We start from the raw sequence: 26,682 nt of genomic DNA on the forward strand, positions 1-26,682 counted from the left end.
GGTTTACTGATTTCACTGACTGCCTAAGCGTAGGTGAAAACATTGGATTGTTTGAGCTTTATTTATTAGTGTATTATTGTGAAAATAAATCAAATAATTAAAAAAAATTCAAATGACTGCTATAATATTTCATTGCAACATCTTACTCGTTCCTTTTATGCTGTAATAGGGTCTTGAAATGGATACAAATGGATATTTCACTGATTTGTTATGGATGACTCACAACCAGCACAAAATACCCAAAGCTTGGGAAAATGTGAGTATCCTTTAAATTTGCATGTCGTCTGTTAAACTTAGTGGTTAACTAAAGACTAATTGTTCTGTGTATTGATGCAGCCTAGCATTTGCTTGAATGTATGGTGTCACCGTGTTGGTATCCCATTTGATCCTCTATGTAGCTCAGCTTTAGAGAACCTTGGTTTTTATCAGATTGCTAAGATTAGGAAAAAATCAATGTCTACAAATATTTGATATCGTCATTGGTGGAGCGTTGGTGGCCCAAGACAGATAGTTTTCACCTATGTGTACTAGAATTTGAAAAATCACTGACAGATGTTTGATGCAATGACGAATATTGCACTTTCATACCTTTGTGTTTCCCTTTTCAATTATTAGTGTGTTGCTTGCACCACTCACTTGGCTCAACATGTGTCAATTTTTCTTGAAATTAACATATAACTCTATGACTTGTCATGTTGTCCGGGACTTGGTCTTTTCAAAATTCATGGCCCATCCTCTTTCCTCATATACTGGAATTAATTGAAAATAATATGGTCCAGGAGCTCCAATATCAAAGCGAGCTGAGGACTGTCATTATCAGTTACAAGTCCTCGGCATGTCTCACTCTTGATGTCTTCTCGAAGCAAACAGAGCAAATGTTAATTTGGGAGGAACACTATACTCCACACCCATGGATCCATGTTGCACTTCACCATCCACCTAAACCAGAACAATTAACATGTTCTTATATTTACCTACAAACATGAACGTGCAGAAAGTGAGTATCTTAATTTTAAATTGATGTACTGTAGACTCATGACTGGAAATTTGGCTTCTCGTAAACTAGCATAACTTAATTTCATAAGGCTTCTATCTGTCGCTAGGAAACGACCTGGTTTAGTCCAATCTGATGGTTGGGCGAACAACATATCTGGACGATATTTGTGATGGCGTCCACACCTGGAGGCTGTTCTCAATAGCATCCAGCCCTGGACGCTAGTATTGTTCATTGCGTCCTTTCCATTTTTGAAATTTCCACCACCCCTTGACTAGTTTCAAGATTAATGAATTATTAATTACTATTAATAAAAATTTCGGCCCTTGGCCTTGTGTGCCATGATAGGACACATTTAACTTGTCTTATCGGTTTCTTTTCATTAATGAAACAGTGGTGTATTGGGCGCCCGTCTGACTTACCCTGGCTTGACCCCTTGAAACATCGACGTACGTAACTGATCCTGTCTGCAACGTACAACCAATCCGATGCATCCCTACGGTACGTACTCGGAGACAGAGTTAAGCCAGTGATACGTGAATATATCCAAGCAACACCCAACCGGAACCAATGCAAAATTGATTAACCAATCAAACTGGCAAATCTATGATCTATCTCACTTGCATACAAGTATCAAGAATCAATCAAAAGGGTTGTACACGTGAAGCCTCTGTTTCTTTTCCTTTCACTTTGGTTAGCCACGCAAAAACAAGTGTTGGACATATGCATGGTACCGCTGTACTGCCTCTGCAAACAAATATAAGACCTTTTGAATCGCTAAAATAGTGATCTAAAAAGTCTTATATTAGTTTACACCGGGAGTATATTCTAGTCTACATTATGCCTATTGCTGTACTTTCAGCAGTCTCCCGTATCGGTGAACTCAGCTTTTAAGTATCGACTCTCTCAGCTTTTTGCTTCCGCTGTCGCTCACTGCAGAAGGAAAATGTTCAATTAGATAAAGATGATAAAGCCCACTGCAAGAGGTGCAGAATACAACGAAAGGAAATTAGATTCTACTCCTACTTACGTGCTGATATAGCCTAACTCCTTTCTTGGAAGAGAGTGCCGCGACTACATTTTCAGAGTGAGTCCAGGTCACTCCAAGATCAGCGTGAGCATAGCTACTGCCCCCTTCCACCATCTGCATTGTGACAACCGGATCACCACTACTTTATAAGGATTTGAGATGCCATGATTGAACTTATAAACTACGCAAGTTATGCTCCATTGTAAGATTACCTTCCTGTCGTAGACGTCATAGCAACTTATCGAGCCATCAACATGTGAAGCGAGGAGCTGACCTAAGTGATTCCAAGACAATGAGATTACCCCTGGAGCACCAACGTTGTACTGATAATATGGAACAATGAGTTTTCTCATATCCCAGATCTGAGGAGAAGCGAAACATCGACGAATCAGTTGCTAAATGCAGTTTGGTTCCCATAACAAATCACAAGAATGATTCTTCGGCATACCGTAACTGCTGCTGAGGCACCATTATCAACTGTTGAAACAGCTGCGTGCATGGGATTCCTCAGACTGAATTCAAGATCTGAGCACATCTTCACTTTTCCGGCTTTGCATGTCTTCAGCGACTTTTTGGCTCTAATATCCCAAAACTCTGCGAAATAATTAATGAGAGAGATAGAGAGAGAAACGCGCACATGCACACACAGAGACACAAACTCACAGAGAGAGAGGGGGGGAGAGAGAGTACTTGTGCTTCCTTTATTAGTCGTGGAGGCAAGAATGCATGGATAAATCTTGTTCCATTTCAGGGATGTGATCTCAGTCTCCACCTCCGACGATCCAGCATCTTTCAACTGAAAAAACATAGCCGAACCTGTTTACTTAACACACCAAAAACCTGATTCTAAGCATTGGGGAGGGCCGGACCATTGAAATATTTACAGTTTTAGCAGAATTAAGCAATGATTTAATGAAAAAAAATTGCTTAGAATCTGGGATATACCTACCTCAAGTGTCAGGTTTGATAGCTTAATCGGATAGCTTAAATCGTGGATAGTAATGGTCTCGTCCGAAGCACCAGTAGCAATCAGGTGAGGTTTGATGTCACTGAAAGATAAACCCAGAACCTGCAGTAGTTTCCAATTTTCAAGCTGGAACGGCTTCCAGATTATGTATGCTGTTTACAGGATTTACAAAGTAAAACACTCACCGGGCCTTCCAAATCATGAGATTCCGTCAGCAGATCCATTTCGTTTGTCACTTGATAATGCACCTCCTTGGGACAGATGTACCACTCTGCGTTTGTATCACGAACATTTGACCCAGTTTTCTGCATTATTTGGTATCGGTGTGGTCAGAATTGTGGAAATTACACTGTTATTCATTTGTACAATACAGGGCTGCACAATATTCATACCTTCCACTTCGTGTTTCTCGATGCCCATTCGATTTTGCCAATTGTGTCGTTCATACCTGAGACAGTTTGTGGGCTGCAAACAAATAGAGAAGTATCAACAAACAAATACTATTCGGAAACAATGTATATATGGCATAGGAAACACACGTACAGATCTTTTTCGTAAACCAGCGCCAATGCAGGGTTGTCGTCCATTTTCAGCACAGGCTTTGGCTTTTCTGCAACGCCCTGATTAAGATCCCAACTGCACAAGCAGCAAATGGTTCTCGTTAGTATTTGATTTTTTGGCTTCTTTTTTGAAAAAGAGGGTGCCACTCCCATTTAATTTAATTGAAACCGCATCGTCTTGCAAAACAAAAAGCGAAAATACAACATCTCCTGACGGGTTTGGCAGGAGAGGAACAAATGCACTTTCGGAGCAAAATTTGCTTCTGAAGTCCACATTCTAGAGGCTGTCAGAAGGGATATTGATATTCTGGCATCCCAAAAGCTATCTGCAAACAGCTACTCTAGCCCCAGGCTAATACTACCCTCTGCCCAGGCGAACGGAAAAGGACGCATGGCGTTCGCCTGGCAGGCTAATCAGCTGCCTGGGCTGTCCAGACCAGGCTTGCTCTATTTTCTTCAGGCAACAACCAAACAAAGCTCAGGCAGCTATCAGGCAAGGTCCAGGCCAGGCAGCATCTAGCGTGGATGCGAACCAAACTAGCTCTAAGTCCATCGAGTCACCCTTTGGATCTACCGCGAGAGATCAGCTAGAACTTACAGCAGGCATGGAACTACAGCGACATTTGGCATCAGGAAGTAAGACACGCCTTGAATCAATTCACAAAAGGGGTCGAGGGGGAAGACTTACAGCAGTGCGGGCTCGGGATTCCAGATACGGACGGTGCCGTCATCGAAACCGCCGGCGAGGAGGCCGGCCTGGTATAGCTCCTGATCGGCGAATGTGAATCCAGGCTCGTAGCCCGTCGGCGGCGCGGACCACGCCAGCCTGCGCAGCCCTGGTGCTCCGACCAGGCAATCCACCTGCAGCGGGTATGCAAGGGGGTGCTCGCCGCTGGGCCGGAGGAGCTGAAGCACATCCACGCGCGACGTCCGTCTCCCGGCGTCACCGCGGCCCTGCGCCGCCATCCCGACGGCGAGCAGATGCTGGCCCGGGCAGAGCGCGAACGGCGCCGCCGTCTGGTGAGTGGTGACCCCCCGCGACGAGCTCCATTCTGGGGAAGAAGCGGAGGAAGGCGGACGAGTAGAGCGCGGCGGTGGCGGTGGAGGCGGAGGGGAGGAGGGGGGCGAGGTGCGCGGCGCGGCGGTGGGGGGTGGAGGGGGGCGAGAGGCGGTAGCCGTGGAGGGGGAGGGACGGGATTGAATCTGGCCAGGAGGATTTGGGGGAGGTCCGTTACGCTCGGCGCCCGCTTCCGTTGTGGGCACGTCAGGCTCGATGGAAGTGCGGTGCGGTGCGGTGCGGCACTGTGAAATCGGACCCGTCACGCCGAGGACTCGCGGGGCTGCCCGCCTCGACGGACGACGCCGCGCCGGTTTTCCCGTGTCGGTCCACGGGAGGAGCTCGAACTCGACCGCGCCGGTGGCCCGGCTCGTCGCGTACTTTTACAAGAGTGCTTCCAGATGTTCCACAGGCCGGTGTTGCTGTCCGGCCGTGTACATCTAGACCTTTTCTTTTTAACAGAACTCCTCCTCCTTTATTCACTTAGCAAAATATTGGCATCGTTTACAAGTAATGGAAGCAGTACATACGGTGCCGAATCCATTCAGATAGAAGGAGGAGAAAACTTAACTATCCTAGCAAGTTCATGAGCTACTTTATTACTCTCTCTATTACAATGATCATAAATTACATGATTAAAATTTGACGACATGAAATAGCAATCATCAATAATTGCACTTGCCACCGAAGAGGAGTTGCCTGCTCTCAAAGCTTCCACAACCTCCATGCTATCTGAGTTGATCACGATCTTGCTGCATCCAATGGTTCTGGCTAGATTCAAACCAAATATGACTATCAATGCCTCTGCAGTGAATGAATCATAGCATATGTCCACTCGTTCATTAGCTGCCGCAATAAATTTTCCGTTGTAATCTCGGATTACTGCCCCCACTTATCCCTCAAGAAGATCACGGTCAAAGCCAGCATCTACATTTAATTTCATATACCCCTGTATCGGCTTCTCGCGTGAACCAACACGTAGCTTTGCCTTAGTGGAGCAAGCAATAATAAAGTTTGCTGAGAGTCCTCGGATAGCGAGAGCAATTTGTGAGGGGTTTTGGGTGTCCTCTTTATGGTACTTTTTTTTTTGTGTTCATACCATAGATACCATGCTGCAGTGGCGTGTACTCCCTCCGTTCGAAATTACTTATCTCGAAAATGGATGTATCTAGAACTAAAATATATCTAGGTATATTTATTTTTACGACAAGTAATTCTGAACGGAAGGAGTACATCTGGACCTGGCTTTGGTTGCCTCGCCTGGAGTACTGACTATACGCGCACGGTACACGGTACAGGGGCGCTGGTCGATTCGATCGATTGTTCCGGCTGGAAGCGCACTCGGTAACACACAGTAGACACCGATTTTGATGCTCACCCTCGTCTCGCAGCCGAACCTGGGCTCAGAGTGGCTCAAGGTCGCCGCCGTGCACCTGGCCCAGAGCCGTGCGCCGATCTCAGTCGCCGCCGATGAGTAGTCCAAGCGCGCTAGGACAACTCCAACACATCTCATATTCGTAAAAAAAAAAAAAGAAGGAAGTTTTGGGGAAAAAACGTCTCCAACGGATCCCAAAACGTGGATAAATTTAGAGGATCTATGAACTTGACCACAACTTCCCTCAAACTTTTTGGCGGCAAGGTAGCCGTCTGAAACTTTACCGTGTGCCGCCACCGCCCCATCGAAACGCTGCTGCTGCCCGCCGACGTCGCCGCACCGCCGATGCGTTGCCGCCCCACCGTAATGTAGTTGCAATGCCATTTTCCGCCTCGTCGCCGCCGATGCGCCGCGGCGCCGCCACTCGTCGCCATGTTGTGCCACCACCGCTGTTGGGCTGCCCCGCATCACCACACCACCTATTGCCAGCGGCCACCGCACTGACTCGTCGGAGGTTGTCATCTGTGTCACTGAATGGCGGGCCCTAGGCCATTATCTAGTTCTATCTACGAAGGATAAAATAAAAACATATTTTAGAAGAAGTTTATTGATGCGGGGCATTCCACGTTCATCCCCATGTACACTCCCACTACTCTCCAAGCCCCAAGTGGACATATGACGAGACCTCGAACAAACGCCATTGGACACAAGGTGAACTCGCTCCTCTCCGAACCTTCACTTCCCACATGTGAGACATGGTTACTACCTCAAATATATGTGCTATGCATGACCAGGAACAATGAGGAAGATCATGGACAAGACGACGAGGACACCAAGTACAAGGACCAAGAGAAGAAGCTGCCCGAAGCTACAGCGGCCGGACGTCCGACCAGGACCGGACGTCCGACGACTCCCAGGCTCCGGACGACCGACCAAGGCCGGACGTCCGATGACCATCAGCCACCGGACGACCGACAACGTCCGGAAATCCGACAAATCCACACCCGAGCCAAATCGCCGGACGTCCGACAAGTACCGGACGACCGGACCCTCGCGAGCCACCGGACGTCCGGTACCCGTCGGACGAACGGCGCCTGTGCGCTGCCATGTGTTGGGCCGCAGCCCATGTACCCCTTCACTTACCCCTTCGTGGCCCTAGACTATATATACTCCTCCACCTCCTCTTAGTTAGGTTTAGCATTGATTTAGCTCATATTTTGTGTGAGAGCCTTGCTCATCCACTTGGTTACTTCTCCTCGGAGCTCACGACCTTTTTGAAGAAAATCCCCCAAGCGGATTCAAGACCCCTTTCTAGGGAAGACTATCAAGACCTCCGTACGGAGAAGAACGGTTCCTTTGTATCCTTACCTTTGTTGATTGTGGATCATATGTTACTCTATGTTGTCGTTGATCTAGTACTTGTGTGATTGATTCATTGTTGGTTTAGTGATTCTCTCCCTCGTTTTCCCCGTGTTTCCCCTTTGTGTTTCCGTGTGTTCTTCGTGATTCCCCGTAGGATCCACTCCAAACGTGAAAGATCGTCCACATAGGGTTCCACCCTACATCATCTTGGTATCGTGAGCCACGTTGATCACGTTTTTGGAGCCCCTACCCCTCTTTTTCTAGCTTGATTTTGTGTGTTCTTGCCTAAATCCGAAAATCCCCACCAAAAATAGTCTCATTTCTTTTGTGATTTGTTGGTTTGATGATGTTTTGTTGATTTTGATCCATGGATTTGCTTGGTTTCAAGTAGATCTAGCATCTCTCCAAGTTTCTCTATCTTTCCTCCACGAAATCTCGTCAATTTTGACCCCGAAATCTCCATTTTCCGTCCAAAATCGCGCCCCCGAACTCGCATCTCGCGTTGACCCCGACCCACCGGACGACCGGCGTTTTACGGACGTCCGGAGCCCCAGGGACGACCGGACATCCGACCTTTTCTGGACGACCGGAACCCCTAACCCGAACCGAATTTACGGATTTCCGACCTTTCCGGATGTTCGACGCCCCGGACATCCGACCTTTCCGGACGTCCGTAACCTATAGTTTCAGACTTTGGCTGATTTTTGTTTTGTCCATAACTAATTCATCCGAACTTCGATTTTGACGTTCTTTAGCTCGTTTTGAAGCTCTTGACATCCTCCTTCCCACAAAAATACCACCAACATCATTTGACACCATCAAATTTTTGAAAATTTGGCAAGTTCACCTAGGCCCTCCACCATATCATCCACATAGCCACCACCGACTTCCGCAACCTAACCCATTTTGTTCACCATAGCAATAGTGGTTGCTTGAGTAGTGATTCGAGTATCCTAAGGTGTTTCGGCTACTTAGGGACGATTGCTTCTTCATCAACCACCACCACCACTTCCGCATAGGCTTACCCACCATACACTTCCACCCCAACTTAACCCAATTTTGTTTGAGCTAGTTTGAGTTGTGGCTTGTGTCTCCTAAGGTGTTTCGGCTACTTAGGGACGGCAACTTCAACTCCGACACGTGTGTGGCCCATCATTTCACTTCCACATTGCCAAGTGCAAACCACCACTGCATTCCCGCTACCACCATTTGACTTTTGTCCTTGAGATTTTGAGTTGTGGTTTTTCCGTCTCCTAAGGTGTTTCGGCTACTTAGGGACGAGTCTTCATCATCTTGGTATCAACATCAAGAACACCGCCACTCATCATCGCAAAGGACGGTAACCTCGACGACACCATTGTATATTCCCCTTGCAAATTGCATTGATAACCCCTAGCCCATTTTGCGTTACTTGCCTATCGAGACTAGCCATTTGAGTATTGCCGGCAACGTTACTTGTGCACATTAGTGATCATACTTCCCATAGCATACATACCATATCATCGTGGTGCATATATTGGTATCACATCTTGTGTCACAAGTTTGTTCCCGCATATACACAATTGCTATCTTGGTTTGTGCATTGTGCAAAAGTGGCCATAGAAAAAAAAAGAAATAAAGCTTTTAAGCAAAAGAAAGAGAGCAAAGAAGCTTGTAAGCAAGTGCCATAGCATCATACCACATTGCATATAAGATTGTCATATCTGATCATCTTGGATCATCTTGAGAGAAACACCGGGAACCATACATACATAGCATACTTGGGATAGAAAGTTTATCCATTTTGCATCTTATAGGTTGTGCACAAGTGTCGTATCCGCCTATTGAGCAATCGTGCTAGCGTCTCTCTTGAGTTGTGCAACACGAGCGTTTTCCGTGGATTCCACATTTTGTGCTCATTCCTTGGTTGCACGACCCCATTTATCTATCCGTGTGTGTGTTTCCGTGTGCCTTCATTTGCTATTGGTCCATTTGTTTCACTTGCGAATTTGTGAATCTCTTTCAACATTATTGACTCTTGCTAACATTTTGCATTAAATTTTTGTGCCACTATCCTCACCGAGCTCCACCATAAGCTTTACTTGTGTAGGTGTGAGAACCGACAAGGATTGGTACCAATAGTGCTATTTTATTGTCCGCATTTGAGTGAACTTGATTCATTGTCAACATCGGTCAAGGTACATTGGTATAAGTTCTTCTCTTTCTCCCACTCATATTTGCTCGAGTCTTGTGATGGATAGGCAAGGCATTTCCTCTCCGGTCTATGACAACAATGATGGCATGAACAACTACATCACCAAAGCGTCACTCTTCGATCTACAACAACAAATACAAGGCGCACAATCAAGATTGCGAGAGCACATCGAGAAGAAGCTTTCCGCACATAAAGAGGAGCAAGATGCAAGGATGGAGGAGATTCGGACCTTGCTCAAGTCTACTTCCCCTTCATCATCTTCAAGGCGGCGACATCCAAGCCACAAGTCTTCGGAACGCGAAAAAGATGCAAGTGCAAATCGTCCTCGTCCACATCTACATGGCGACCACCATCACGTTCGTGATCAACATCGTCATGAAGGGCAAGTCACCGCCAAGCATCATGTGCACGACAACGACGAACACCATGGAGCTCAAGCACGACAACGACATCATCATCATGAAGATGCTCCACAAGCGCAAATGCGCAAGTCCCAACAAGCCATACTCCACGCCAAGTCCAAGCTTCATGAGAAAAAGAGAAGACCGCGAGACGACCACCACCAAGACGGCGCTACGACTACAACCACCACATCGGCATCTTCGCCAAGTGCTATCAAGGCATCTTCGCCTTTGGACGTACGACATCTTCGCCTACTTCCCACGAGTATACCTACATCGACTTCATCAAGTCCAAGGAGACCACCTACAAGTGAGGGCGACACTTCCATCTTCGGAAGCCCCCCCCAAGGAAGATGGTCGAGCATGGGAAACTCCCTTCGGTCATGGAGACGAGCTACGAGGTGCCACATCATATGGGCCTCCAACAATAAGACGACGACAAGACGATTGAGCAAGGGCCATCCCCTTCGACCATGGCGACGAGCGCGAACCTCTTCAACAACATGAAGACGACGCCCACTTTGGACTCATACCCCGAGTCAAGCTACGCGACCGCGCATGGAGACATTTGCACCAACATCTCTCCGACACCCACATATGTTGAGATGCCCCAAGTGCCATGTGAGGAGAGCCACCACCACATGAGTGAGATGAGTGACTCCACCATACATGACATTGAGAGCATTTCCTATGAGAGGATGAGTGTGACCACCACTAGCCCCACACATGAGAGCATGCCACACATCCTATGTGAGGTTGAGCGCCATTTGAGTGACTCCACCAACCATATAAGTGAGAGCATCCTTGAGGGAGTGAGTGAGCCACAACACTTAGCGAGTGAGGTAGTTGACACGGCATGTGAGGCCATTATGATTTCTAATGACTTAACCTCTACTCCTAGTGTGTTTTCTTCTTTGGTGCTAGGTCTCCTACATGACGACATGCCTATACGCGACGAGTCCATCCCTCCAATGGGAAAACCGATGGCCATGGTGGACGATGATGCACCCCCCACATGGTTCCATCAAGATGAAGATGACAACGAGTGGATCTTCAACACCTCACCTACAACACATGAGCGACGCTCCAAAGGTAACATAGGTGATGGTGCTTCTCTTGTCCCACTAGTGGACTCTCTTGACATTGATTGCTCCCATGATGTTGACCCACCTATTCCCATGCTTCATGCTAGTGACACTTCTTCATGCCTTGACTTACCTATTTATGATGAATATGATGATGAGCATGTTGAGTTGCCTAGTTGTGATGCTATGCTCCATAGGATTTCATGTGAAAATTCTTTTGGTCACATCATGTTTGACAATCCATTGAACTTGTCATATGCTATGAGTGAGATCTCCCATATTGTATCTTTACAATCTCAACATAGTAACTATGCATGCCCCATTAAAATCAATCCCATTTGCACTTATGGCATAGATGACGAGATGATGGTCATTGGCTTTTGCTTCTCTTGTGATGATATTGCCATGCTTCCTTTACATGATTTGCGCAATTCATGTACTATGTCATGCCATGATCACATTGTTCCAAATATGCATTGTTTTGGATGTTGTCAATATTCTCCATGTGATGTTTCCACTAATGCTCATGAGGAGACCCCCATAGTTTCCTCATACATATTAGGAGATCTTGATGCATTCCATACTTTGCATGATTTCCATGATTGCTTGCACCATATGCATTCCATGAATAACAATGCTCTAGATATTTCTCATGATGCATTACATCATTTGAGTCTCCATTATGCATACATAATAACAAACCTATCATGATGGATGACATGTTTCTATATCACGTATCTCATTTATTTGAGCATTGGATATTTTGTGCTAACCGACACATGCACATGCGCATCATGATGGATGATGTGTACATATACCACGCACACACAATTTTTCCTTTGTCTTTGTTTTGTGTAGGTACTCATGTATACTCGTCAACCTCTCAATCCCAAGAGTTGACGAAATGAGCTCTTGAGAGCAACGATGCTTTGCGATCCCGTGGACTATCCTTACCACCGTTCCCTTCACGCAAGGACTACGCGCATCTCTTTTACTTGGCTCTCACACGGCTATGTGCTATTTACCACTTGTCACCTTATGCTCATTTTCCTGTGTTCACTTTGCATGTTATTCTTGCTTCTATGCCTTTGCCATGCAATTGTGACCCTTGCTTGCATCTACCAATGCTTCACCATTATGATACTCCTATGTGTATTTGCATGCTTGGTGGAGTTCCTTGTTGCTTTTTCCATGTTTATCATGTGCCACATGCTATAGATGTTTGTTGTGTTGGGAGAGTCATGATGACCACTTGCTATTTACATATGGCTTCTCACCAATACATTCATGCTATGTTCCTCACATCTTGCTTTTATGCTTGTGCTATGACATGTAAATTATTCATGCCCACTATTTGCACACATGACATGCTTGCCATGATTCCTCCTAGTATGTTGCAACTTCGCACTACTAGCTTGCTTAACTTGATTGCTATGATTGCTTGCTATGTTGCATCACCCATGTTCCACTATTACTCGCTTTCTTGGGTTGATGACATATTTGTTCATGCCTCTCACATGATACATCTTCTTCATTGTCGCTTGCCTCCAATTGTTGCATGTATGCTTAGTGCTCTTGGAGACTTGGACACTTTACTTGTGATGCATGCTTGTTTGATTGAGCCTCTTGTATTTGGTTGTTCTTGCATCATATGCCTCCATACTATGAAATGCTCCCTTGTACCTTCTTATGATGAGCATATTGCATACACTTGTTGGGTATATTACCACTCGAATGATAGGTTTTGCATGTCCGCTAACCTCATTTGTTTTTCCAAGTGTTTGTCATGTTCTTTCATTTTGGAGGATTCACAAGGCGGTGCCCTTATGCGACATATTGGTTATGTGAAGGCATACATGATGTACAACTCCAACATCTTTGGGAACTTTCTTGAGGTGAACCCCTTCTCTTTGAGCCATCCTCAAATACGCATATTGGATGGGTCACTCTTTCATTGTTGTTTCCTGCTTGTTGTCTACAGGATACATCTCGTGAACGGAAGAACAACATTGGAGATTGGCTACATGGACCCTCACATTGAGGAGCGCTCGCATTAGATGCACCTTTGAAACTCCACTCATGCCTCGACATCGAGCTTTGGTACACCAACACCTCCATATTTGTTGATTGTGCTCATACATGTCATGCTCGATGGACATATCATACTCACCACAAGTTTGCACCCCATGTATGGATTGACTCACATTATGCTTGTCTTGTTGCATCTATTTCCATGTCATCCATGATATATGAGCTTGTGCACTTCCTTAGCAAATTTGTTGTGATCTACCTTGATGGCATATTCATGCATCATTATCATATTGTCCACCATCAATTGCATGATAGCTTACACATATTGAGCATCCATTGCCATATTCATGCTATTGATAAACCGTCTCACTATGACATCATCTTGCACCGTGGTTGCATTGATCATATTTACAACACATTTGTGTGCACAATGATTGCATTTCCTCCCATGAATGCTTTGCATCTCATTCTAGATCATCTTGATAAGCTTCATGCGCTTTGTCACGACCAATCTTGCCGCACGGACTCATTTTTGCATGATGGACACTCTGTGTGCGCTAACCATTGTATTTTCGAGTGTTGCTTGTGTTTGCTCTTTTTGCATGTCTATCACCCCGGCAACACCTTGGACTACTTGGATTGCGCAATGTCTTCAACTTCGTCCAACTACAAGTCCGTCTACGACAACCGTTTCCATGGTGATGAGGATCACGATCCGAGGTCGGATCTTTCCCAAGGGGGGGGAGATGATGCGGAGCATCCCACGTTCATCCCCATGTACACTCCCACTACTCTCCAAGCCCCAAGTGGACATATGACGAGACCTCGAACAAACGCCATTGGACACAAGGTGAACTCGCTCCTCTCCAAACCTTCACTTCCCACATGTGGGACATGGTTACTACCTCAAATATATGTGCTATGCATGACCAGGAACAAGGAGGAAGACCATGGACAAGACGGCGAGGACACCAAGTACAAGGACCAAGAGAAGAAGCTGCCCGAAGCTACAGCGGCCGGACGTCCGACCAGGATCGGACGTCCGACGACTCCCAGGCTCCGAATGACCGACCAAGGCCGGACGTCCGACGACCGACAACGTCCAAAAATCCAACAAATCCACACCCGAGCCAAATCGCCGGACGTCCGACAAGTACCGGACGACCGGACCCTCGCGAGCCACCGGACGTCCGGTACCCGTCGGACGACCGGCGCCTGTGCGCTGCCATGTGTTGGGCCGCAGCCCATATACCCCTTCACTTACCCCTTCGTGGCCCTAGACTATATATACTCCTCCACCTCCTCCTAGTTAGGTTTAGCATTGGTTTAGCTCATATTTTGTGTGAGAGCCTTGCTCATCCACTTGGTTACTTCTCCTCGGAGCTCACGACCTCTTCGGAGAAGATTCCCCAAGCGGATTCAAGACCCCTTTCTAGGGAAGACTATCAAGACCTCCTTACGGAGAAGAACGGTTCCTTTGCATCCTTACCTTTGTTGATTGTGGATCATATGTTACTCTATGTTGTCGGTGATCTAGCACTTGTGTGATTGATTCCTTGTTGGTTTAGTGATTCTCTCTCTCGTTTTCCCCGTGTTTCCCCTTTGTGCTTCCGTGTGTTCTTCGTGATTCCCCGTAGGATCCACTCCAAACGTGAAAGATCGTCCACATAGGGTTCCACCCTACATCATTTATGGGATCTGGTAATAGTAACTCTGAGGGAACTTCCCCTCAAATTTACAAACACCCGTAAAACCAGTTTTATGGGGTGTTTTTTTAGTAAAGTTGTTGGAGTTGCTCTAAGTCCCCCACGCTTGCCTCTCGGGCACAACAACCTCGCCGGCGAGGAGGCGGACGCATCACCGCTTGTCACTCATCGAGTCCTTCTCACCACCGCCTGCTTCGACATCAACACCAGCATAAGGGTTTTGTGGTCACACTTTCATGGAAAAAAGGTTTTCTCTCTATTTTATCGATAAAGCATGAGACACAAGTACAAGTACAATGCCCCAACAATCACGATTCCTCTTCCGACGAGGACTCTGGAGGTTGTCCCCTGGCTACTAAGTCGTACATCTCCACCATAGCTTGTGATGCCGCCATGGATGTGTTTGTGGCCGTCGAGGAAGAGAGAGGTGGAGGCAGAACGATGCGTAGAGGCACACACCGACGATGATGTGGGCCGCGAGGAACAGATGGGGGCCATATCAGAGCTTTGTGAAGGCGCAAAGACATTGTGTGCAGGCAAGGTCGATATAGGAGTCCCCAACAGGAATGGAGAATAACGACTACGGCATAGATAGGATTTGGGGAGTCAAAGAGGTAGGGGAAGCCGCTGAGATCGCCGAGCCAGAGTGCAAAATAATAAAAACAACAACGTAGGGGGTGTTTTATACGGTATTACAAAGTTTGGGTGACTACAATTCTGGCTTTAAAAGTGAGCAGGTGGTGCAGCCGGAGTGTGATACATTAGGGGGTTAGGGCATCTCCAATGACGTTTTTTAAATCGGACTCACTAGACGCGTAGTGAGACACGTGAGTCGGCCATCCAACCATGTTCATCAAATCTTCGCACCTATTTTCTTTTGGAAGTAGTAGCACCACAGATCCAGGAGCTTGCACGGGGCGTGGTGTTTTAGTCCAACAACTTGAAAAACTTCACCCCACCACCTAGGAACTTGCAGGTGATGTGATGATTTGGTCCAAAGCCAATCAGGACGCGACAAGTTGTCCCATGCTTGTTGAGCCCACCAACAATGCACTTTTGCAGATAGCCCCCTGCTGTTTTTTATAATCAACAACGGCTACCATTTTTTTTCCTTTGCATCTTTCTCGGAGTCCATGTTGCCGGTCACCGTGAACTTGTGGTCAACCAAACAACACGCAAACATCGTATTTTACCCTATCTTCTCTCAACTAAGCCCTGCTCAGCCTATCTCGTTTTACTCCTCTCAACCAGGCCCGGCTCAACCAAACACACCCATATGAGATGTGATGATTTAGTCCAAAGCCAATCAGGATGCGATAAGTGGCGCCATGCTGGTTGAGCCGGTCAACAGTGCACTTTTACGGATAGCCCCCTGCCGTTTTCTGTAAACAACAGCGCTTGCCATTTTGTCAAGAAGAGAGCAAAATAAAGATGTTTGTGTGACGCCTTGCCCATAATAGTCTGGCTAACCGCATGAAAATACAAAAGCTGGGCATGGACTTGGACACTAGATGCCCTGTTTGCCATAGGTTAAATGAAGATGGAGGGCACACCTTCCTGAAGTGCAAGAAAGCTAAAGAATGTTGGAACATTTTGGCTTTGGGAGAGACCCGGGAAAAGCTCATGCTCTGCAATTCAGCCCACTCCATGCTTCAGGAGCTGTGGAGGTGTGATGAAGACACGCAGCTGAAGGTCGTGACCTTTATGTGGGAATGGTGGAATGTTCGCAACAAGGCCAATGCTGGTGAGGCGGCTCCTAAGCCTCAAGCGGTTTATCACCGGGTGGAGAAGATGTTGATTGAGTCCCTGGGCTTGCGCAAACTAAACAAGCCTCCTAGGCCACCGGACATTCACAAATGGAGCAAGCCCCCCGTGCATCATGTGAAAGTTAACTTCGACGGTGCCTTTGATGAAAATACATGTGCAGGGGGCTGGGGCTATGTGGTCCGTGATCAGGCTGGCGAATTTATCGCTGCTGGTGCGGGCAAGTCCGTGAACCTGAAATGTGCTTTGCAATATGAATCTGTAGCCTGCCTTACCGTCATTGATGGGGCGATCAGGATTGGGGCAAATCGAATCATCTTTGAGTCTGTTTCCTCAACCCTTATACAGGCTTTGAAGAGCAACGATTATGACAAGGCAACCATTGGTGTGTTGGTGAAGGAAGCTAGAAGCCTATGCATCCTAAATTTTGATTCCTATGCTTTTTCTTTCAGCCGACGCACTTGTAACTCTGTAGCCCATGAGCTTGCCAAGCTGGGCGTTCATTCTAAGTCAGATGACTCTTTTTGGGAGGCCTCTGCCTCCATTTGCATTGTAAAACTGTTAGCCAGTAACATTGCTGTGCTTGAAGTTTAATGGAATTTCCATTTTCCCGTCAAAAGAAGAGAGCAAGTCGGTGAAGGGCGGGCCTGCACTTTCGGTGGGCCGCGTCGCCCGGCACCTCAAGGTCAGGCGCTACGCGCGCCGCGTGGGCGCGGGCGCCCCCGTCTACCTCTGCGTCGTGTGCTCGGGTAACTCGCAGGCTGCAAGTGGACACGGGAAGCCCACGGTGCCCACTTAAAGGCCCTGGAGCTGGCCAGCAACGCGGCGCGTGACAACAAGAAGACCACGATCTCGCCGCGCCACATCCAGCTCGCCGTCCCCAACGACGAGGAGCTCAGCCGCTTGCTCGGCGGTGTCACCATCGCTGCCGGCGGCGTCTTGCCCAACATCCACTTCGTGCTGCTCCCCAAGAAGCCCGACGGCAAGGGCGCCGGCACCGGCGGGTCCGTCTCACAGTCCCAGGAGTTCTAGAGCGCCAGAGATCTGATGAGTAGTGTGGCGCAGTGATGGTGATTTAGGATGGTACTAGATTAGTTCTTCTTGGCCAATGTTCTTGTTGGTGCTTGTATCGATGGTGGTTCTGGTTGGAATGGAATGCTATCAATCTGGTTCATGCTTGCTGTCTTTGATTTGTCAGTGTGGCAATAGTCTGACCGAGTGGTGATTTTCCCCCTCCGACATCAAATCATCTGCCTTGTGAATTCGCGAGTCCTTTAGTGGATCTGGTTTGGATGTAACGCAATCTGGTTCTTTATGTTCCTTGTTGCCTGCGATTTGTGAATGTTAATCAGAATGAATCCGAAGTGCTAGTGTTCTTCTCTGACGAATGAATGGTGCAGCACTTCCTGCTGTTAAGTATGCATATCTACGCAATCTTGTGATATTTAACTGGTGACGAGTGACGACCACTAGTACTCCTAGTACTACTTTGTAATTTACCATGGCTCACGACCAACCTGTGAACTCTCTCCTCCTGCTTCCCCTTTCTCTGTGTGTGCGCGCGCGTTGGAGGCGTCTTGGTGGTCATAGATATGGACATAAGGGGTTTTGTCATTGCGAAGCAATATTCACTCGGTGTTTGGTTGCATACATGCATAATAGTTAGAGATGCTCATGCCGGAGCCTCCCCGCTGCTGCGCCAGGGGACTACCAAGCTACACGGTGTGCGCCGACCATGGAGTAGTGCTCGAGCACGGCCGAGCATGTGCTCCTCTCTGTCATCGGACCAATCAGCACCAGCACCAGCACCAGCCTACCAAGGTCTCCTGCGCTCCCCTTGACCCCCTTTCTTCTTTTCCACGTGCGTGTGCCCGTGTTAACCAGGAGCGCCATGGATGACCAGCCTCGAAGCTTGCAGCCGCTGTCGTGGGTTGTCCCTGTGCTCATTCGATGACGGCGCATGCAATACGAAAGTCGTATCAAACAGCGAGGTGAAACTACTCCTCAAAGAAACTCCAAATGATCGACCGTGTCTCACGAATTTGTCAAAATTCGTCCAAAAAAGCTTCAAATATGAATACGAAATTCAGCATATAGAGTGAACGAAACTATGATCCAATCGCCTAAATGAAACCATAACATCTAGGCGCATATTTTTCATGTACAACTTATCGCGAACCAGAGCACGATTGCGTAGAAGCGATAAAGGAGACCAGAGAGGTGCTTAGAAGAAAGTACCTTATGTACACGCATGCAGCCACCCACGTGGGCTTGAGAGAATCGCTCGAGCCTGGCTCGCCGGAAACTGTCGATCTGAGCATTTCCAGTGATGCAGACCCAAAAATGTTTTAAGAACCGTGCGAAGCAAGCCAACAGTGTTTGTGTAGAACGAAACACGCCAACAACAAAAAAAGATGCATCCAGCGGCCCTGGTTGGGCTAAATGCGGGCAACCAAACGCGTCCTACAAGTTTCTGGGTGGTGGGGTGGAGTTTTTCAAGTTGTTGGACTAAATCATCACATCCCGTGCAAGCCCCCGAGTCTGTGGTGCTATTGGAGCTTCTGCAGCCGGGCGCCTCAAACGCGCCTCATACGCACGGGCGGGCCGTCCGGTCACTGTCCGGTCATATTTTTTTTTACCCAGACGCCCCTCTCAAACGACCCTCAAACGTCTGGGCTAACCGGCATCCCTCATATCCAGCCCAAATATGGGGCGGATATTGGGGCGCACGGACGCACCCGCCACATCGGACCTGGCCCACGCTGGCCCACTCGATCCCACATAAATTCCTCTCCATCCGCTCGCCAGACCAAACACTAGCCACTTCACTCCCCTTTCCTCCGCCACCTAAACTCGTCTCCGGCTTCTTCCGGCCGTCTCTGGCATGGCGGGCAACGGATACGAGTCCTTCACCTTCAGATCCGTCGACCACGAGTTCATCCCACGTGGCCCCGAGGAGGAGATGATCTTGCGCGAATATATGCTGGTGGTTTGAGGGTCCTCCTTGGAGATACTACTCTCGTAGCCTCTCTTTTTTGGAAAATAACAAAATTATTTCTATATCCATCGAGCTATAGTCACTAATTTCGATAATAGTTTGTGAAAAACACAAGAAGATAGATTTGAAAAGTATCCGGGAGCGCCATCTGGAACGGAACCCACCTTGACTTTGCTCGGCTCCTCGCTGCCAAGTCAATGTTGGAAGCCCCCATAAAACCTCCTCATCTCCCTACCAACTAACTGTACACATCCATCCGCCTCTTTAAGCTCCATCATAACAACCGCCCACACACACACGGGAGCGCAGAGACCGGAAACAAACACCAACGGGCAGCAGCAAAGCAGTACTAGTGGGCTACTTGCGGCTGGAATCGACAGAGAACCCAAGAACCCAAGATGAGACGACTCGCCGGCGGCGCCGCGCTGGTCCTCCTCCTCCTCCTGGCCATCACCGCCAGACCTGCCGCCGCCGACTTCTTCTCCCCTCTCAGCCCCCTCCTCGCCCCCGTCATGGGTACGTCTCCTCGCGCACTTCTCCCCCCGCCCCTCCCAACGCCGCCGGCGGTGTTAATTACGAGCTTGGCCTGAGGGTTGATTGATGCGAGCAGGATCGCTGTGCAAGACGGTGGCGTGCGGGAAGGGGAACTGCACGGTGACGACGGGGCTGCCGGGGTACAGGTGCGACTGCGAGCCCGGGTGGAAGCAGATGCACGTCGGCGACAGCCTCAGGTTCCTGCCCTGCGTCATCCCCAACTGTAAGTGCGCGCTCCTTCTTGCGTACCTCCTTTCTCTTCCTTCATCAATGGGCAGGCAGGCCAGCCCAGATATGCCGGAATTGTTTGTTGTACTGGTGACGGTCCATAACTGCATACCACCTACGTCTCGGGATGCCTAATCTGTCAGCAACTTCTCTGTAGTCGTGTGAGTTTGGTGTGCAAATGGTCAGTGGTTACAGGCCATCTTGCAGAGGATGGGTAATTCTGACCCACGATTAGCTTCTGATGAAGACATATCATCGTTTTGTTGTAAGATTAGTTCTCAGAAAAATAGAATAGTTCAGCAGTCTGAACTGCGCCAGAACTCCCCATGATTTATATGCATCTCGAATACATGGTGATGTGGACTTGCAGAGTCACGAAGTCCATTTTGTACTCAAAAAGGATGTCCCCTTTTCAGTCTGAATAAAGTCGATTTTAGGCACTGAAAGTCCACATGTACATAAATCTCATTGGTCCACCCAAACGCGTAGTAATCACAGTTTCTCAATTCTGTTTGCTGTCTCTATTGTTGAAACAGGCATGGGCCTTAATTTTTAACACGCATCTCTATCAGTCAGAATAGGGACAGGTTACTTTTTAAATGCTTCTGCCTTCATGTCATCTTCAGATTTTTCTTTTCAATCAAAAGTGCTCTCTTCAGAGTTCTTGTTTGTCAGTGTGTTTCTTCCTACACCTGAAGGAACACTTGTGTATACTAATCCAATGCACAGAAATTAATCAATATTATCTGTGCAGAAAATATAACAGACATTGCTTATATCATCCCACATAACCAACAAAAGAATATCCCTGCAGGTACCATTGATCACACATGTTCTAACGACACTTCAGCCCCAACACCGGCGCCTTCACCCAAAAATGTCTCCGTCTCAGCAAACCGTACCACTTCTTGTTTTCCCATTTGTACATTTTGTGATCATGTTGTTTTCATTTAATCCGTAGTCATGTTGATTAATCTCTGTGTACAATCCTATTTACAGCTTGTGACTTAGCTTACTGTGGTTCCGGGGGCACATGCAAGAACGCCACCGGGCTCAGCTACCACTGCGAGTGCAAGGAGGGCTTCAGCAATGTTCTGAACATGACCACAATGCCTTGTTTTCAAGACTGTAAGATCATATGGACACAAGCAACTTCCCATGTGTACAGCAAAACCACGCATCTCACATCTAACTCCTGCATCATTCAGGTTCTTACGGAGCGGATTGCGCAGCCATCGGGATCGTACCATCCACAAACTCCAGTTCTACAGCACCACCAGCTGGCTCTGCAAGTGTTTCAAACAATTGCAATGCACCTGTTCCAGGTATAAAGTCTTGCTTCAGATATGTCTCGACATCTGCATCGCTTGTATATACGGGTTAATTTACTGTCATCGCCTTTGTTATAACATTTGCAGGATCTGTTTTGCGGCAAATTCTGCTTCCTCTGCTGATATTGGCCTCACTGGCCATGGGTCAGGCGACATGAACAGAGGATGGTTTTATACCACGGTATAACACTAGATGGAGTATTTGTTCACGGACAGGGTAGAGCTTTTAGCCCGTTAGAGATGTACTTTGTTGGGTGTATGTCGCTGCTGCAGTATACTTTTGCACTTGTTAATTCTTCTATGGTGCGAGAATTGATGTTGTAGTGTGAAAATGGAATAAACTGTCTCTGTGAATAATTTTATAATATTAAATAAACCGATTGTCTATTTGATCGTTGGTTGGCTGAAACTTTTCATGTTCTTATTTCTGATGTCGATTTCCTCAATGGCAGAATCCTACGCGCTATAAATAGAGCAAAGCAAAAGGAGTTTGATATTTTTATCATAAAAAAGCTACATAGTACTTCTTTTAGATTTTGTTTTTAGGGAAAACACCCGGGCTTTATTAAGGGGGTACAGTAGCAGATACAAAGCCCGGGGGGCTCCAGGAGCGAAACATGGCGGCCTGGACATAAAACTAGAGACATTCTAGCAATATTATGAGCATCTACATTATACACCCAACATCAGCACGAAAAATAGCTGCAGGTGCTTGGCTGCAGCTATTTTTCATGTTTGTTTGGAGGATTTTCATAGGAAACACATAGGAACAAGGATCCCAGAGGAAAATTTCCTATAGATGTGTTTGGTTTGTAGGAAATGTGTACAAGAATTTCGCAGGAATACTATTCATTTCCTGTGTATTTGGAGGAAATTACACATCCACTCAAAGCTTATTTTGGCCGTAGGAACGAGGCGAGACAATTCCTTAGGATGGCAAGTGCCATCCTATAAGATTCCTATACTAGTCCTAATTCCTACGTTACGAAATCCTCCAAACCGAATAAGCCCCTAAGGAAACATCTCGTAGAACCTCCAGCTTGCGCGTGACTTCGGTTAAGATCATGGTTTCCTCTCCTCTGCTTCCTTCATAGATACTTCTGGCAAGCCCCCTAGAATCAGAGGCTATAACAGCATTGTACAGATTTAGGTTCTGCATCAAGCACAACCCTTCGCAGCACGCCATTGCCTCAACACAAACTGGATCGTAAACAGTCTTCATAACCAATGCCGAAGCCCCCAGGTAGGTACCATACCATCATCAGCATGAAAAATAGCTGCGGCCGAGCACCTGTTGTTCTCATATGACAATGTAGCATCAACATCACCTTTCACAGCACCCTTTGGAGGACGGATCCAACGCTGCCTCTCCTGCTGACATCTCTGTTCTGCCGAATCGCTCAAGCCCAGTTCATGCAAAAAAATGTGTTGTAAAATTGCATGTTTCAAAGGGGCTCTAATAAACATCTTGATGTATGATATCCCGCCTTGCCTTCCAGATTGCCCACAGCGTAGTAACCATCTTCACATAATCTGTACTGGATATAGGAAATCATCAATCTCAAACAACGAACTTCTAGCATTTGGCTCACCGCAGCTCCTCAGTTTATCATAGAGTTCTTCATCGACTAGTACCCAAACACATCAAGCCATTCTGCACTCTCGCAATGAATGTCTCCACGAATCCTCGCTCCAGCCACAAATGCTGCAAACACTAGTCGGTGGCATGTTCCTGTGGTGAGCAACATCTGCAGTGGGTAAGCTTTGGCGCGCAAGCCTCCAAGCAAAAACTTTTAATTTAGCCGGTATTGAATGCTTCCACATTCTTGTCCATGATCTTTCTCTTCTTCTTTTCAACTCAGACCCACATGCTCGCCAATCTAGTACTTCTTTTAGATATTACTACTAGTACAATCTGCAGTATTAATACTGGGCCGGAAAAAGTAAGGACAAGCTATGAAGTGCTTGGTTGCCCTTATTGTGGGCCTTCATAGCTGCCTGGTCAATTGGTACTTGGGCCATGAATGAGTTCACCAGTGAAATGTCAGTTGCGAAAAACAAAATCAGTGAAGTGGGTTGGCATGTGTGGCCTAGGACATTCTAGTCAGTGGCGGTGCCAGAACTTTAAGCTTGTGTGGTCAATTTAAAATTGTGTAGTCAAATATGTGAGTTTGTAGTATTTTTTGCAGGATCCATACATGTACACGTTGATTTTAAAGAAAAGTTTAAAACGTGGCTTCGCCACTGATTCTAGTAATTTGTATCGCTGTGAACATTATACATGAATGACACCCCTCATTTCTCTAAATTTTTTTGAAATATGCTGCCTTCGATTCTGTTCTCACTCTAATTTAGTTTTGTTTATTCATGAATGGAAATTCTAGGTAAGATAAATGTCGAATGTGATTCGCTTGGAAAACGGACAAAGTGGGACGCGGTAATTGATAGGTGCGTGCAAGTTTTCGTGAGCAAATGTCATGCACCCAAAGCCTGGGCTGCCGGCGATATCCAGCAATCAGCACACCAAAGCCCATGGGCTGGATCAACTGCTACTGAAAACACTCCGCCTCAGCAAGCATCTCAGCAAACTCTTCGGTTTTTGAGTTCTGTAATTTTAAACATGAGTCTAGGAGCTCCAATTATGAAGCTCACAACTTAGCGAGGCATGCATTATCTCTCGGTGGTGGTCGCCGTGTCTGGTTAGGCCATCCCGGAAACCTATCTTTCGTTCCTGTAAACATTGTGACGATTTAATAAAGCCTCGTGACGTTGTCTCAAAAAAAAAAGCAAGCATCTCAGCAAACATCTCGCGTGGTTACCTGCGCCTAATCCGCTACTGCTTAGCGATACGATGAGCATCTGACAGGGCCGCCATGATCTGCAGATTCAGCGATTCTCACTGTGTGACCACCCAAACGCCCCGCCTCAGACCAGCGAGGCAGAGCTGCTCGCTTGCATCGCACGCACGTACAACGCCTCAGACCTGGCGAATCTTTGCGTCTGCGTGCCGGCGAAACGCTAGCTCGTCTCTGCTCTTGTTTTGATCTGATTCAGTCATACAGTTGCGCTGCTGCGTTGCTCATCTGTTCCGCGTGGAGGCGAGCGAAACCACTACTAGCTTTGCGGCGAGAGCAAGCGACCGCGCTCCCGAGGATACTATCGGTAAACACAGTGCTGAATCCAAGCTTTCGCAGGGGGGAGCAGGTGGCACCCTGCAACGACGTCGACGGGGACGACACTCTTCGCGTTTCTGACGACGAAAAACTGAACACAGAAAGGAGCCGTGCTCCAATAATCTCTAGTACGGTACTATTTTCTTGGAAGAGGACTGAAGAAGCACAAAGATCACACAAGAGGAGAACAGATGCTCCTGCTTCTCAACAGCATTTTATTTATTTATTTATTTATAATAATGGAAGAAATCTACCAGCAACCTCTTATATGATGCAAACAGCCCAACAACACACCTTTCAGTAAGCTAATTCCAGATAAGAATCCGGTGAAATTCGGGCAGCCAGATTCGTGCATGGGAGAGACAGCTCCCATCGAATCAAGTCATGGAATTACTATTAGTTGAACACATGTAGGAACCGTAAAAGAATGAATTGGAGGATGCCCGGGGCCGGATCACCTTTTATTGGGACTCATGTGCCACCACCATCCCTGGCCGGCTCCATGGGCTTTAAAAAATGTTCAGGGACATGGCTCGGTCTCCATCACTGACAGGAGTTAGTACGCCGGCCCCCGGAAATTTTTCACATGAGAGAAACAACTCCAAGAAAAAAAATCACACATCCCCAGCTTGCTCAGCTCAGCTCAGCTCAAAGACACTGTAGGAAAGGGACGAGGTTCACGTCAAATTCCCAGGCCTCTCCCGAGGAAAGAGACGAGGTTTTGACGGAATGACCAAAAGGCGGAGCGATAGGGAGGAAAGCCACCATTTCTGCTCCCTCAGCGCAGAGGGTGTGTCTGCCCCCTCTCACCCGGCCTGCAGCCTCATCGTGCGTGCCTGAATGAATGGCGCAGAACGCTGCCAATATAATTCAGAGATGATTGAGCTACAGCCATGCACATAGATAGGCCTGCCTGCGTGTGAGCTGAGCCTACAGCTAAGTATTGCGTGCAAACAAATGATGGGCGGCGATAATAATTCATAAACAAACACGTAAAAAAAGGACACGGGGTGGCATGGCGTCCAAAGTAGAGTATTCAGGGCCTCCTCCTCCCCTCTCCTCTCTAGGGAACTTATGCTGATTTGACGCGAGCAAAGCAGCAGCAGCAGCGGCAGCTGGGAGTAGTAGCATAAATTAGTGCCACTGCCGGGGGCGAAGCCTACCATGCCATAGGCCACTGTTGCTGTGGCATTTGTATACTAGGCGCGCGCAGGCTTTTCCCTTTGTTTCTTGCTCCTGTGAAGGAAAGACTCTGAAGAAAAGAGGGAGGGGCTCGTGCTCGTGCTCTGCGACTGCAATGGCATGGCATGCAGCTCTTGCTGTTCGTCGCACTGCACCTGTAGCTCTACACTCCTAGGAAGGAGATATCCCTGCTACTGTTCAAGCCTGATCTTTTGGGGGCTTGCCCGGGCGCCTATCCATGGTTTTCTGTACGCGCTCATACTATATGCAGCTCTGCGAGGCACATGCCCTGCCATGGAGTGCGCTTGTGCTGGGAAGATGGAGTAAGGATAAGAAATTGTTCTGAAGTTTTTCATGGGGGAGATTGTTTCTTTGGGTGTGCTGTGGTGCGTGCACCGGCCACAAGATCCAGGGAATCCCTGGAACAATTACAGGCTCCATCCAGACATGGAAAACGCTGGTGGGAATTAAAATTTGGAGACATCCAGCGTAAAAAATAAGAAGAAAAAGAATCGACGCCTGAGAGATTCGAACTCTCGCGGGGAAACCCCATGTACTTAGCAGGCACACGCCTTAACCACTCGGCCAAAGCGTCGTTGGTGGTTAGTTTCGCATATTGAATATTTTTTACGGAAATGAAGCATGCTCGAATTGAGCAAAATGGCGAGGAAGGTGTTTATCCAGGAGAAAGTATCACGGCATAGATTGAC

General features: G+C 47.4%; 2 protein-coding genes and 1 non-coding gene across 3 annotated transcripts; 1 reads left to right on the top strand and 2 right to left on the bottom strand.

Annotated features, from left to right (window-relative positions):
* Positions 1-1,557: 1,557 nt before the first annotated feature.
* Positions 1,558-6,505, bottom strand: LOC123090210 (uncharacterized). The gene is made up of 12 exons (XM_044511618.1): positions 6,268-6,505; positions 5,987-6,096; positions 4,240-4,988; positions 3,535-3,627; positions 3,384-3,456; positions 3,177-3,296; positions 2,974-3,093; positions 2,715-2,820; positions 2,473-2,618; positions 2,237-2,386; positions 2,025-2,138; positions 1,558-1,927 (listed from the first exon to the last, which is right to left on the bottom strand). Exons 1-12 carry the CDS (start codon positions 6,503-6,505, stop codon positions 1,925-1,927), a joined length of 2,022 nt encoding a protein of 673 aa, XP_044367553.1. The 3' UTR covers positions 1,558-1,924.
* A 13,256-nt stretch (positions 6,506-19,761) lies between these two features.
* Positions 19,762-22,004, top strand: LOC123095216 (neurogenic locus Notch protein). The gene is made up of 6 exons (XM_044517014.1): positions 19,762-20,040; positions 20,135-20,281; positions 21,101-21,184; positions 21,286-21,414; positions 21,495-21,611; positions 21,705-22,004. The coding sequence occupies exons 1-6, from the start codon at positions 19,923-19,925 to the stop codon at positions 21,773-21,775; spliced, it is 666 nt and encodes a 221-aa protein (XP_044372949.1). The 5' UTR covers positions 19,762-19,922; the 3' UTR covers positions 21,776-22,004.
* Positions 22,005-26,485: 4,481 nt separating this feature from the next.
* On the bottom strand, positions 26,486-26,567 carry TRNAS-GCU (transfer RNA serine (anticodon GCU)). Its single transcript has one exon. It is a non-coding gene; the product is annotated as a tRNA-Ser (tRNA).
* Between the last annotated feature and the right edge of the window lie 115 nt (positions 26,568-26,682).

Source organism: Triticum aestivum, chromosome 4B (assembly GCF_018294505.1).
Source record: "Triticum aestivum cultivar Chinese Spring chromosome 4B, IWGSC CS RefSeq v2.1, whole genome shotgun sequence".
In the NCBI taxonomy this organism is placed as follows: Eukaryota; Viridiplantae; Streptophyta; class Magnoliopsida; order Poales; family Poaceae; genus Triticum; species Triticum aestivum.